Source organism: Emydura macquarii, unplaced genomic scaffold (assembly GCF_026122565.2).
Source record: "Emydura macquarii macquarii isolate MOO-44397 ecotype Brisbane River unplaced genomic scaffold, CSIRO-AGI_Emac_v2 contig_751, whole genome shotgun sequence".
Lineage (NCBI taxonomy): Eukaryota > Metazoa > Chordata > Testudines > Chelidae > Emydura > Emydura macquarii.
The window spans coordinates 36011-49346 of record NW_027130888.1 but is presented as its reverse complement, the minus strand read 5'-3'; the positions used below and the strand labels follow the sequence as shown (position 1 = coordinate 49346).

General features: G+C 44.8%; 1 protein-coding gene across 1 annotated transcript; it reads left to right on the top strand.

Moving 5' to 3' along the window:
• The first annotated feature begins 5602 nt into the window (after positions 1 to 5602).
• Positions 5603 to 6193, top strand: LOC137149485 (olfactory receptor 14A16-like). Its single transcript, XM_067542992.1, has one exon. The coding sequence runs from the start codon at positions 5603 to 5605 to the stop codon at positions 6191 to 6193; it is 591 nt and encodes a 196-aa protein (XP_067399093.1).
• Positions 6194 to 13336: the final 7143 nt, after the last annotated feature.

Here is a 13336-nt window from a genome sequence, read left to right as displayed (position 1 = left end):
AAGAATGAATAAGAACAGCCACAGTGGGTCAGACCAAGGGTCCATCTAGCCCAGTCTTCTGTCTTCCGAGACTGGCCAGTACCAGATGCTTTAGAGAGAATGAACAGAACAGGGCAACTTTGAGTGATCGACCCCCTGTCATCCAGTCCTAGCTCCTGGCAATCAAAGGCTTAGGGACACCCAGAGCATGGTGTTGTGTCCCTGACCATTGAGGCTATTAGCCATTGACAGACCTATCCTCCGTGATATTAGCTAATTCTGTCTTGAACCAAGTGATATTTTTCACCTTCACTACATCCCCAGGAAACAAGCTCAAAGGCTGACTGTGAGTGGTGTGAAAAAGTGCGTCCATGTCTTTGTTTTAAACCTACTGCCTATGAATTTCATCAGGTGACCCCCGTTTTTTGCATTATGTGATGGGGTAAATGCCTGTAGGGTCGGTGGTTGGCCCACTTCCCTGGGAGATGAGAGCCCAGAGTTCCAGACTGCCTCCTTCAATGACTTTTTTGTTATTTATCTTGCCTCTCTTAGAGTTTGAAAATCCTTTTTACTCTAAATCTTTTGTTTTACTGCTGAAAGTTAACAATACTTTGGGTTAAGAAGGCTGTCAGGTTACTGTACTTGCCACTGGTCACTGAAGGAAAGAAGAATAGGTGTTCAACCAATTTGGGCCCACTGGGTAAGCACGGAGGATGCATGGAGTGCTGGAACCTGGGGTCTGGGCTAAGATATAGACACCAGAGCAGACTCACTTGCAGAGGGGTGACAGAGGCGCAGCTCACCCTGCAACTATGATAACTTGGTGCCCTTGTGAGTATCAGTGACAGTTTATGGCCCGCCATGGGACTGAGCCATGCAGGAGAGCAGCTCGGTGCATTGTACTGGAAAAGGTCGCTCTTTAGTGCTTTCATGGTCTTCTTTCACCTGGTCCAACATCCATTGACCTGAGTGGGTGCAGAGTTAGGGCAGCACTGAGCTGTTTGTAAAATATACGTTAGGCAGTAAATGTTCCCCACGGTATTTTGTTGGACCTTTTCATCCAGAAAAGGGATGGGCTTTTCAAAGAAGGCTGAGACAGTGAGGATCCTAACTACTGTTGATTTCAACGGGACTTTAGCATCTAACTTTGTTAAATGCCTTTGAAAATTCCAGCCAGGTTTTCTATTAATTCCTTTATCAGAATAAGCAATCCCACAGCCTAAAACACCCTCCTGGGAAGGAAGTTCTTTTTGGTTTTTCTGTTGGTGTGTTCAGCTCATTTTTTTCATTCAGCCTAAACTTGCTCTTTTCCAGCTAACTCCACCTGGACTAATTCCCCTCCCCTACACAATGGACACAGTATCAGGGCTCCACATGGTTGTTGCGTCACCTGGGGAGTCATTATATCCCAGTTCCCAAAGTTCTCTGTCCCATATAGTCTGTTCAAAAAATTCAGTTCTGCAATATATAGCTGCTTTTTCATGCTGGCCTGCCCCTCTGTTAAGGATGGGCAAACCGTCATACCTATAATAAAACCGTTCAGATATTTTATCCTCTAGAGTGAGCTTCCTGGGTAGGCAGTACTATGGCAAAAAGGCCTGGGGGTTACAATAGACAAAAAGATGGACATGAGTCAACAGTGTGCCCTTATTGACATGAAGGGTAATGGTATATTAAGTTGCATTTGTAGAAATATTGCCAGCAGATTGAGGGAAGTGGTTATTCCCCTCTATTTGGCACTGGTGAGGTCACATTTAGTGTTCTGTATCCATTTTTGGGCCCCCCACTACAGGAAGGATGTGGACAAATTGGAGAGAGTTCAGCAGAGGGCAACAAAAATGATTAGGGGGCTGGAGCACGACTTATGAGGAGAGGCTGAGGGAACTAGGCTTGTTTAGTCAGCAAAAGAGAAGAATGAGGGGGGATTTGATAGCAGCCTTTAATTACCTGAAAGGGGGTTCCAGGGAGGATGGAGCTAGGCTTCTTCTCAGTGGTAGTAGATGACAGAACTAAGAGCAGTGGTCTTAAGTTGCAATGGTGGAGGTCTAGGTTGGATATTAGGAAAAAGTTTTTCACTAGGAGGGTGGTGAAGCCCTGGAATGGGTTATCTAGGAAGGTGGTGAAATCTCCATCTTTAGAGGTTTTTAAGCTGCAGCTTGACAAAGCCTTGGCTGGGATGATATAGCTGAGGTTAGTCCTGCTTTGAGCAGGGGGTTGGACAAGATGATCTCCTGAGGTCCCTTCCAACTCTATGGTTCTATGATTCTATTATTTGCTCTGTTCTTCCTCTGCTTGCTTTGAAAAAATATAAAGAAATATCCTGCAGAAAAGACAGAGGTTTCCTGTTCCACTGTGGTTAAAGGATGAAAGAGTCACTTGGCAAGATGGAGAAAGAAAGAAAGAAAAGGACTCTAGACCTGTTCAATTGTGCGAGGGTGGGTCTGCGGGCAGGTGCTAGATGGAGTTGGGTGCAGGGGTGAGTGGACTCGCTAGAGAGAGTTGGCAGAGTGCGATGGGGGAAGGGAGCTGGCTGGGAAGCCTGGCCAAAGTGGAAGGGAGGGGATTCAGTTAGGGGGTTACTGCCCAGAATGGAGGGGCTGAAGTGACTGGGGAGGCAGAACACAAGGCTGAACACAAGGCTCTGGGGGCTAGGAGTTCAACTAAAACTAAGTTTTGCATAACCCCTTTTTTACACCATCTATTATGAATTATTCCTCCAGTGCCCGGCCTTCTTCACCAGGTTACAGTTGGGGCAACTGAGGCACGGAGAGCTGAGGTAATTCATCTGTGTAGCTGGGCTTAGCTCGCAAGATCTCCAGGTGACTTGACCTCCTCTCTATAACCCCTGCTGCCTGGCTGCCCTTGTTATCGTTGTAGGCTGGGATTGTCAAGGCAGTCTCAGGGAGTTAGGCCCCCAAAACGTGCATGCCTTACTCTCCCTTAGGCTCCTCTGCAAATCCCAGCCTTCATAGTTCTGAAAATCAAGAGAAGCCCAGGCCTTGGAAGATGCCAAGAGAGACCCGGGGTCAGAATTACAAAGGGGTTTAGGCATCTAAAGAAGATGACAGTTGCCTTGTGGGATTTGCAGTAACACCTTAGCAAGTTAGATGCCTAAATCCCATTGGATGCCCATGGGATTTAGCTACCTGGCAGATTTAGGAGCTTTGGGAAATCCCAGTATATACCTGTCCCACCTTTAGGTGCCCAAATCCCTTGGTAATCCCGGCACACAGAAAGCACACAAGCTGGGCTGGAGTCAGGAAACCCTGGGGGAGATCCTAGGGCCTGGGCTAGGCAGGGGGTCAGACTAGAGGAGCAGAACGGCCCCTTTTGACTTTAAAATGGATGAGTCTATGAAGTTTTGCCTCTGGGACTCTGCTTCTGAGCTGTTCAGGTCTCTCGGGGGTGAGTCCCACAAGCCCTTAGGAAATAGACATGGGTAAATCACCTTCCCGCAGCATCGCTCCTTTAATGCCAGTGATGCTCAAAGCCAGCTACACACTGCTCAGCTGCAGAGAGCAGCTGGTCTGAGTCTAGTTCTGTCAGGTCATACTCAGAGTGAGGGGTGAGATGATGCTTAAACACTTGTGTCCTTGGCATCTAGATAGATAGATAGATAATGACCGAAGAATCCTGGAGCTGGACGACCGGAGTCATCACCTGTTGGTAAAAAATCCACAGAGGCCAGTACAGTAAGTGTGCTATTTCCATTAAATATATGTGTGGGGATTAGCATACAAGGGAATTTTAAGACCGTGAATCAGAATTACTGTCAGCACTCACTAAGGATTTCACTGTTAAGTTACTCAAACAACTAGGGATAGTCAGGGGGAAAAATAATTCCTCCTGTGGAAAATTTCAACTTTTCATCAAAAACTCCAAACCCAATTTTTTTTTCAGCTTTAGGCAACTGCAAACTTTCAGCTGAAGAGTGTAAAGTTTAAGCTGAAAACCAAACAAGGTTGCTTGCTGAGTATTCAGTTTTCTAAGAAAACATCACACATCTTGAAGGAAAGCAGACACATTGTGAGAACAGTGTTTTGCTAAAAAAAAAAAACAATTTTCCATCCAAAAAACTCAACCAACCAACCAAAATTCAACTGAAACTTTCCAACCAGACTTAAACTTCAAATAAGGGTGGGGAACATTAATGTTGTCTAATTACATCATAACTGGAATCCCATTCATTCTATTGCATCTGTTTTGATTTCTGTTTCAAAGGAAAGTAAAACTGAGTAAGCGGCAAAGCTGATACCCACAGATTATGGGACTAGGAGCTTTGAACCCAATTTCAGAGTTGCACCCAGTAGCCGGATCTGTCTATCCTGACATGGAGCTTAGATGGACAGGGAGGAGGTCTCTGGGACTAGAAACCTCTTTGTCTAGCACCATAATCAGGCTCCATCACTGCTTACAGCTGAGCACACAAATATCGTAATGAGGTGCAGAAAATACACACATTATAAGACACAGCCCATCCTCCAAAGAGCTCACAGTCATAGTAGACCAGGCAGAGAAAGGGAGGGAGGGAAAGAGAATCCCAGGGAGGGGAAGTGACTGGCTGAAGGTCATACAGCAGGTCAATGGCGGAGCCAAGAACAGAACCCAGGTGTCCTGACTGTCACTGACCCGCACAGCACAGACATAAAGTCACAAAGAGAAATGATACAGCACAGCAGTAACTGAGCCGTGCCACTAACCCATCGTGACACAGCTTTGTAAGAGTGGCTGGCACTGGGGGCCATAAATCAATGTGTGAATTGGCAGCAGGCCGTCTACGTGGAATCATCACAGCCAAGTGGCCGTGTCGGATGCTGGGTGAGTCTATGTCGCATTTCCCTGGCAATGGGATTGAAGCTGTGCCGGTGTTTTACAGTTTCAGTTCCAGGCCCAAGCTGTGAGCCTGCAGTTGGTCACAGTAGAGGGACTTTCTTTGCTAGGACTGTTGGATTCAGCGTGTACCTTGTTCCATCTTCTTACTGCATTTTATTAAGCCAGGTCGTGGCTCAGATATTCACATGATGTGAACTGACCCAGCTTCCGGGACTTGTGTGGATTGACATCAGTGGGATAATGCACCGGACTAGTCATCTCATTCTCCGCAGCGAGGAGCCCTCACTGCCCCTGCTCAGTGGATGTGATCAGGGCTGTGCTCGGACAGTCACATCGTCAGTTATTATGGAGAGAGGAATCAGGGTCATTCTCTCGGTCGGTCTAATCCTCACCGTTGCCCTTCTCCTTCCCTCCGCAGGCAGGACACAATGTGCTGAAAAAGAAAATGTCCAACCGAACCACCATGACAGAGTTCATGCTCCTGGGATTCTCTGAGGTGCGGGAGCTGCAGATTTTGCACTTTGTGGTGTTTCTAGTGCTTTATCTGGCAACCTTGATGGGGAACCTTCTTATCATCATAGTCATAGCCCTCAACCGCCACCTTCACACCCCCATGTACTTCTTCCTGATCAATCTGTCCATCCTAGACATTGGCTCCATCTCTGTCACTCTCCCCAAATCTATGGCCAATTCTCTCATGAACACCAGCTCCATTTCTTACCCTGGATGTGTCGCCCAAGTTTTTTTCCTCATTTTCTTGCTGGGAACAGATTTTTTCCTTCTCACCGTCATGGCCTACGATCGCTACACTGCCATCTGCCAGCCGCTGCACTACGAGAGAGTGATGAACAGGGGAGCTTGTGTCCAAATGGCAGCTGGTGCCTGGGCCAGCGGTGTTCTCAATTCTGCCCTGCACACCGGGAAGATGTTGGCAATCTCCTTCTGCAGAGGCAACAAGGTGGATCAGTTCTTCTGTGAAATTCCCCAGCTATTCAAGCTCGCCTGCTCTGACTCCTACCTCACTGAAACTGGGCTTATTGTCTGTAGTGTAGGCTTATTGCTAAGCTGTTTTTTCTTTATAATTGTGTCGTATGTTCAGATCATCACCACAGTGTTGAGAATCCCCTCTAAGCAGGGGCGGCACAAAGCCTTCTCCACCTGCCTGCCTCACCTCACTGTTGTCTCCCTCTTTACTTGCACTGGCACCTTTGCCTACCTGAAACCCCTCTTCAGCACGTCATCACGGCTGGATCTCATAGTGGCTGTTTTCTATTCCGTGCTGCCTCCCGTCATGAATCCCATCATCTATAGCATGAGAAACAAGGAGATCAAAGCTTCTATGCGGAAACTGACAAGGTGGTGGTTATCCACTAAAAATTAAAGGTCCATCTTTTTCCTCTGACTGTGATTTAATTCTGTGTGTGTATAGAAATGTAATCAGTGGGTGATATTAGTGTCTCTGTGAGAACATGCTTTGCAATCTCTTTACATGCAAAGGGGTATTTACAGTAGCATAAATGCACACTGTACGAGAGTAAAGAGTTAAAAGCTGGACAAATGGTCAGGCCTAAGCTACAGGGAATGGGGTCAAAGTTTGGAGAAACTTTGTTTCCGTTAATTGGTGTGAATTCTAGTTAAAGTCTGTTATCTCTCTTCTTTTCTCCCTCTCTGGCCGTCTCCGTAGGGGATGCGGCTAACTATCATCACTCCTGCACAAGGCCAGAATGGGAAGAAAGCATTATTTTCCTTCCCCCCTGGCATACCTTTACTTCAAATAATGTTAGTGTAAAATTAATAGGTTTTAAGGTGATGTGCCTGACCTCTGTATGGTGATCCTGTAAACAACAAACAGGGGCGGGTATAATTGAATTCATCATGTAGTTGTTAATATTCATTTTTTAGGTGTCAATGTAACCAAATAAGGGTCTATGGGGTATTGCTGGAAATGTATACATTTACAGACTGTTATGGATAAAATAATTGTAAAGTAACCCCCCGTTGCTCACTCGCGGCGTCAAGGTGGAACAAGCAGGCAATAAAGGTTTCCGTCTCCCCAGTCTAGCCCAGGGACAACCAGTTTGATTATTTCTAACACACACAAACTCAGGTCAATGGAGTTACTGTAGATTTACACTAGTGGAAATAAGATCAGAATCTGTTTATCTATCTATGTGTCTCTCTCAGGTCTCTGTAGTGCCACCCATCCCTGGGCTAGCTGAATACCTTCCACATAAAAGCAGCAGCCAGATCAAAGTCTAGTGAACTTGATGAGGTCATTGGGTCTTTTCCTTTTGGGCATATAAACTCGGCTTGTGTTATGTCGGCTGTTGGTTTATTGGTTGCTTGTGTAACTCCGAGGGATATGACAGCATGAAATCCTAAATTCTGTGTTGTGGAATTATTGCCAAGCTGACGGCACATTCCTGCTGTCTCTCAGGGGCCGCATGTTGTGCTGGATTCCAGACAGCTACCCTGACTGGGACAGGTTTTGACACCTGCCTGAAGGACCACCACTGACAGCTGTCAAGACTAGGCTTTTGGGGGTCATTGATTTTTATGGTCTTTGAATGAATTCCCCTCCCTGCCCCGGGAAAACAGGCAGCTAGAGAATGGAACGTCACAGTTTAAACCCATGGCACAGAGATGGGGGGCCTGGTGAACAGCAAGGTTTTGCTTTCTGCAGTGAGAGACTGAACATGGACACAAACAGGACAGACAGAAAAAAGCAAGAGGGAAGGAGCGACTCTACCCAGCCGGAAACTCTGATTAACATGGGACTGACGGAAGGGGTAAGATCAGACCACGGGAGGGGTCTGCGTCTGCCCTCAGCTGAGGGCATCTTCAAGATGGTGGAAATGATGCATCTGTAGGACAAGAGGATGAACAAAAACAGAACCAGTGAAAGGAACACCGTAAGGATAGTAAGAGCAACTTCATTCTGGCGGGGGTCTGTGGAGGCCAGTCTCATCACAGGGAGAATGTCCCAGAAGAAATGACTGATTCTATTAGACCTACAGAAAGGCAGCGTAAATATGGAAAGGGTGTGTCCAAACGTCACCAGGATACCAATGGTCCAGGAACCAGCTGCCATCTGAGTGCAGAGGGTTTGGTTTATAATGAGGGTGTATTTCAGGGGATGGCATATGGCCACGTATCGGTCATATGCCATGACAGAGAGGAGGCAGCATTCTGTAATGCCAAAGAGAACAAAGAAAAACATCTGAGCGCCACAGCCCGCAAAGGAGATGGTCTAGGTCTCCGACAGCAGGTTCACCAGCATCTTGGGCTTGGTGACTGAGGTGTAGCAGATCTTCCAGGAAGGATAAATTCCTGGGGAAGCAATACATGAGGGTGTGAAGGGCAGAGTCAGCAATCGGTATGATAACAATCAGAGTGTTCCCCACCAGGGCCATCACATAGAAGGTGAACACCAGCAGAAAGAGCAGGACTTGCAATGATTGGAAATCAGAGGATCCCTGCAACTCTGTCTCAGCCACACAGGTCTGATGGCTCTTCTCCATATCCTCAACACACTTCAGCAGGGACCTGGGAGGTTGAAAACAAAGGGAAGCACCTTTTGTAATAATAGATGTAGAGATGGACAGAAAAAAATTGTTGAAACTGTTCTCTTTTGCAAAATGCTGTTTTGTTGATATTCAAATAACTTGCAGAAATGTGCCGGTTTTGGGCAAAATGTTCCACACAAAAATATTCAAAATCTAATATTTTGTGTATCTACTTTCCCATTTCATTTTGTTCCAGATTTCTTGTTTTGTTTTGATTGTTTGACAGAAGCTATGAGGGTGGATGGATCACTTGATGATGCCCTGTTCTGTTCATTTCCTCTGAAGCACCTGGCATTGGCCACTGTCAGAAGACAGAATACTAGGCTAGATGGACCATTGGTCTGACCCAGTATGGCCATACTCATGTTCTTATTATTTGTATGTTCTATTATGTTGTAAAATATTAAAATTTAATATGTAATACATGATTATATGTATACATTTTATATACTTTAATATATTTTATTTTCCATTATACTGAATATTTTACTATATACATTACTATATAGCATTTATATGGCATTTATTATAATTCTAAAGGGTTGTTTTACTTCAACATGATCAAAACAAAACATTTCAATAACATCCTTTTGAGGGTTGTGAATCAAATCTTTATTCAGAATTTCCATTTTTAAACGTATATAGGTGCCTAGTGGGATTTTCAAAACCATTTAAGGTAACCTTACAGCGTGCCTACCAGGTTTGTATGTATTTGTGTACCCTATATTCACATTAATTAAAAGCAGAGTATGTGGATAGCTAGCTTGCTAGATAGCTAGATAATAAAAGCCAATTATTGAGCCTTTTTGTTGTTTATGACTCTTGATGTCCAGATAAATGATTTCCTTGAAAGTATTCATTATTTGATGTTATTCATCAAAGAATTTATGTGAATCTTTCTTACTCCATAGCTTATTTACAAGAACGCCATGATAAACATTGTCTGTGAGCCTTGAACTGTTTTGACTTGACACATTTTAGCATGCCCCATTTCCCTTTCCTTTTTCGTTACAATGGATTATTACAATTGGTTTTCTTAAAAAACTAATTCAGGTGGTTCAAATTGTCATAACTTCTTGTCCAAACACTCAATGATTATGAATTTAAAACTCATCTCCTTTGAATATTCTGATCTAAGGCACTGATCTAAAAAAAAATATGGTGCTAAACTGTAACCATGAGAGAAGTATCACTGATGGCTTACAGCTAAACTCATGCTTAAGTTTGCTTATTTTTTTAATTAGGGGGTTTGTGTCACGGTGCCCGGAGTGGCTCACAGCTAAGTGTGCCAAACTCAGGTCAGACCATCAGAAACCAGGGCAGACACCCCAGACTGGGGGTACATTCCATCACTAGATTTCACCATGCCAGTAATGAAAGTGTCCTCCTGGATCACTATATAACACTGTCATGGTCACAGACAGTCCCCTTATACTCTCTAGCATCTCTTTACCACCCACACAAATAGGACTTTGTGATAAAGGGTTATGAAAACCAGAAATCATAGAAACTAAATTATTCCAACCCCAAAGGATCGGTTGCTCACCCTAGACCACTGGGTGCTCAGGTTCTTACCAAAAACAACACAGCACCCAATTCTTTCATTAACTACAGATTTCTTAAGTAAGAAAAAGAAATGAGAGAATTATCGAGAGGTTAAAGCAGATACAATAAATTACAGCTGGATCAGATTGTGTTGTCCAAATGGTAGCAGAGAAGTCATAATCTGCCAGTCTCTTAGAGTCTTCATGAGTTCCTCGGGGTTGACCCAAGTGGATTTGGGGAACTCTGTCTTGTATCTGGAAACTCCCCTGGCAGCATCGAAAAGATCAGAGAATCCCATCCAGTGTGCCTTTTTTAGTGGAAAACAGTCTATCAATCTCTTTTAGCACACCATGGATCTTGCTTTGGTCACTGAAAACAGACAAAGCTTGTGGATCTCCCATTCTCCAGTGTAATGACCCAGGCTTTGAAGCTAACAATCTTCTTACTCATAGTTGTAAGGCTCTAGTTCTGGTTTATGGCCCATTTAATTACAGAGATATAGGTAATGCATTTAGTGACAATAATCCAGAGCATTGCATTCGTTTTCATTAACACCACGACAAGAAGAAAACTCTTCCTTAAATGCAAAGCATCGTTTGGTTTAAGTCCAGGATACAGACATGAGAAAGGACATTGCAAAAGCAAGCTAATTCAGTTGCACTAATACACATCAAACAAGATACATAGGTAACGCAAACAGCCTTCAGCTGGCTACAGATAAACGCAGGCAGTAACATTAACGTTTAACGGACAAGTGAATTGGACACTTAACATGGCCTTGAGGTCATGACCTGACCTCAGTTAGCTGCTGGAGCCACAGTATGGATGTGATTCTCAACTGGTCCTGTAGTAATTAGACACCCAACATCCATTGACTTTCTGTTGGAGGGCAGCACTCACCTCCCTTGGGCCAATTGCTTCCAGTTCACCGGTTCCATGAACCTTCATGTCTGCAGTGCTGGGATATTCATGAACTCACCTGACTCAAATTCATGTTAAAGGTAAATGTATTAGTCACACAACTATGTTTTTATTGTTTTCACTCATTTCTTCAGATGGTACAGGGTACAAGCTTCTGGCAGAGATAATCAGTGTTGTAACTCCAAGTTGTCTTTGTGGCCATGTTAGGTTATCTGTTTCAATAAATAGTGAGGCTCATTCAACCCCAGGCCACTGTCATTTGCTGAGACTCTTGAGAAAAGAGGTGACGGGTGACTGACGCTGGATTGTCTTCTCATTCTACAGCCAAACCATGCTGACCTGTAGGATGTGCCCTGAGGCCTCCCCATTCCCCCAATCTTTCCCTGAAGTCTTGGATTGAAGAGGTAACATGATGGGTTGATGGGAGGGATTATATTCAGGTTTCATTAGTTGAGGTGAGAGGATGTTATGGTGAATATATGCAAAATGATCTTATGGTGAGTGAAAAGGGTAGAATACTATCATTGACTGAGGAACAAAAATGGTATGATTTGTGACTAGGGAATCGTTTATGGTAGATTGTGAAGCGTAAGTCTATAGCAGGTGGAGGTGCGGAAAGTCTAGATATAAGTAATTGTACTAGTAAATATTATGGTTTATGAATGCAGTATTATCCAATGGTTAGTGGAGGATCGAGAAGCCTATTGCTGGTGGAGGGCAGTGAAGTCCAAATGCTGATTACAGGATAAAAGATAGGTCTCTTGCATTTCTGCATTATTAACCTTATCAGCCCAGGCCTATAAGAATTAGCGTCTTTGCTTTGTACACGAGCAAGTCCTCACAGCCTTAGCAGGAGTAAGTTGCTTAATAAAGTTAAGCTTAAGTTGCTTAATGAACACAAAAAGGAAGCTTACAAGAAGTGGACGCTTGGTCAGATGACTAGAGAGGAGTATAGAAATACTGCTCGAGCACACAAGAGTGAAATGTGGAAGGCCAAAGCACAACTGCAGTTGCAGCTGGCAAGGGACATGCAGGGTTCCTACAGTTATGTTAGCAACACGGAGGAGTTCAAGGGAAGTGTGGGTCCCTCACAGAATGGGGGAGGCAACCTAGTGACAGATGATGTGGAAAAAGCTGAAATACTCAATAGTTTTCTTGCCTCTATCTTCACAGACAAGGTCAGTTCCCAGACTCCTGCACTGGGCAGCACAGAATGGAGAGAAGGTGAACAGCCTTCAGTGGTGACAGAACAGGTTCAGGACTATTTAGAAAGACTGGACATGCACAAGCCCATGGGGCGGGATGCAATGCACCCGAGGGTGCTGAGGGAGTTGGCTGATGTGATTGTAGAGCTATTGGCCGTTACCTTTGATAACTTGTGGCGACTGGTGGAGGTGTAGGAAAATTGGAAAAAAAGGCAAATCTAGCGCCCATCATCAAAAAAGAGAAGAGGGAGGATCCGGGGAACTATAGACCGGTCAGTCTGAACTCAGTCCTCAGAAATATCATGGAGCAGGTACTCAAGGAATCCATTTAGAAGCACTTGGAAGAGAGGAAGGTATTAAGAACAGTCAGCATGAATTCATCAAGGGCAACTCACGCCTGACCAACCTGATTGCCTTCTGTGTTGAGGTGACTGGCTCTGTGGGTGTGGGGAAAGAGGTGGAAGTGATATACCTTGACTAAAGCAAAGTGTTTGATACGGTCCCCCACAGTATTCTTGCTAGCAAGTTACTGAAATATGGGTTGGATGAATGAACTATAAGGTGGCTAGAAAGCTGGCTAGACCGTCAGGGTCAAGGGGTAGTGATCAATGGCTTGATGTCTAGTTGTCAGCTGTAACAGTTGAGTGTTCCAGGGGCCAGTTTGTCTGTTTGTGGGCCAGTTTTGCTCAACATCTTCATTAATGATCTGGAGGATGGGGTGGATTGCACTCTCAGCAAATGTGCAGATGACACTAAGCTGGGGGGAGTGGCAGATATGATGGAGGATAGAGATAGGATACAGAGTGACCTAGACAAATAGGAGGATTGAGCCAAAAGAAATATGATGATGTTCAACAAGGAGAAGTGCGGAGTCCTGCACTTAAGACGAAAAAATCCCATGCACTGCTACAGACCAAGGACTGACTGGCTAGACAGCAGTTCTGCAGAAAAGGACCTGGCAATTACAATGGACAAAAAGCTGGATATGAGTCAGCAGTGTGCCCTGGTTGTCTAGAAGGCTAAGGGCATATTGGGCTGCATTAGTAGGAACATTGCCAGCAGATCAAGGGAAGTGATTATTCCCCTCCATATCGCACTGGTGAGGCCACATCTGGAGTAGTCTGTCCAGTTTTGGGCCCCCCACTATAAGAAGGATGTGGACAAATTGGAGAGAGTCCAGCGGAGGGCAACAAAAATGATTAGGGGACTGGGGCACATGAGTTATGAGGAGAGGCTGAGGGAACTAGGCTTGTTTAGTTTGCAGAAGAGAAGAGTGAGGGGGGATTT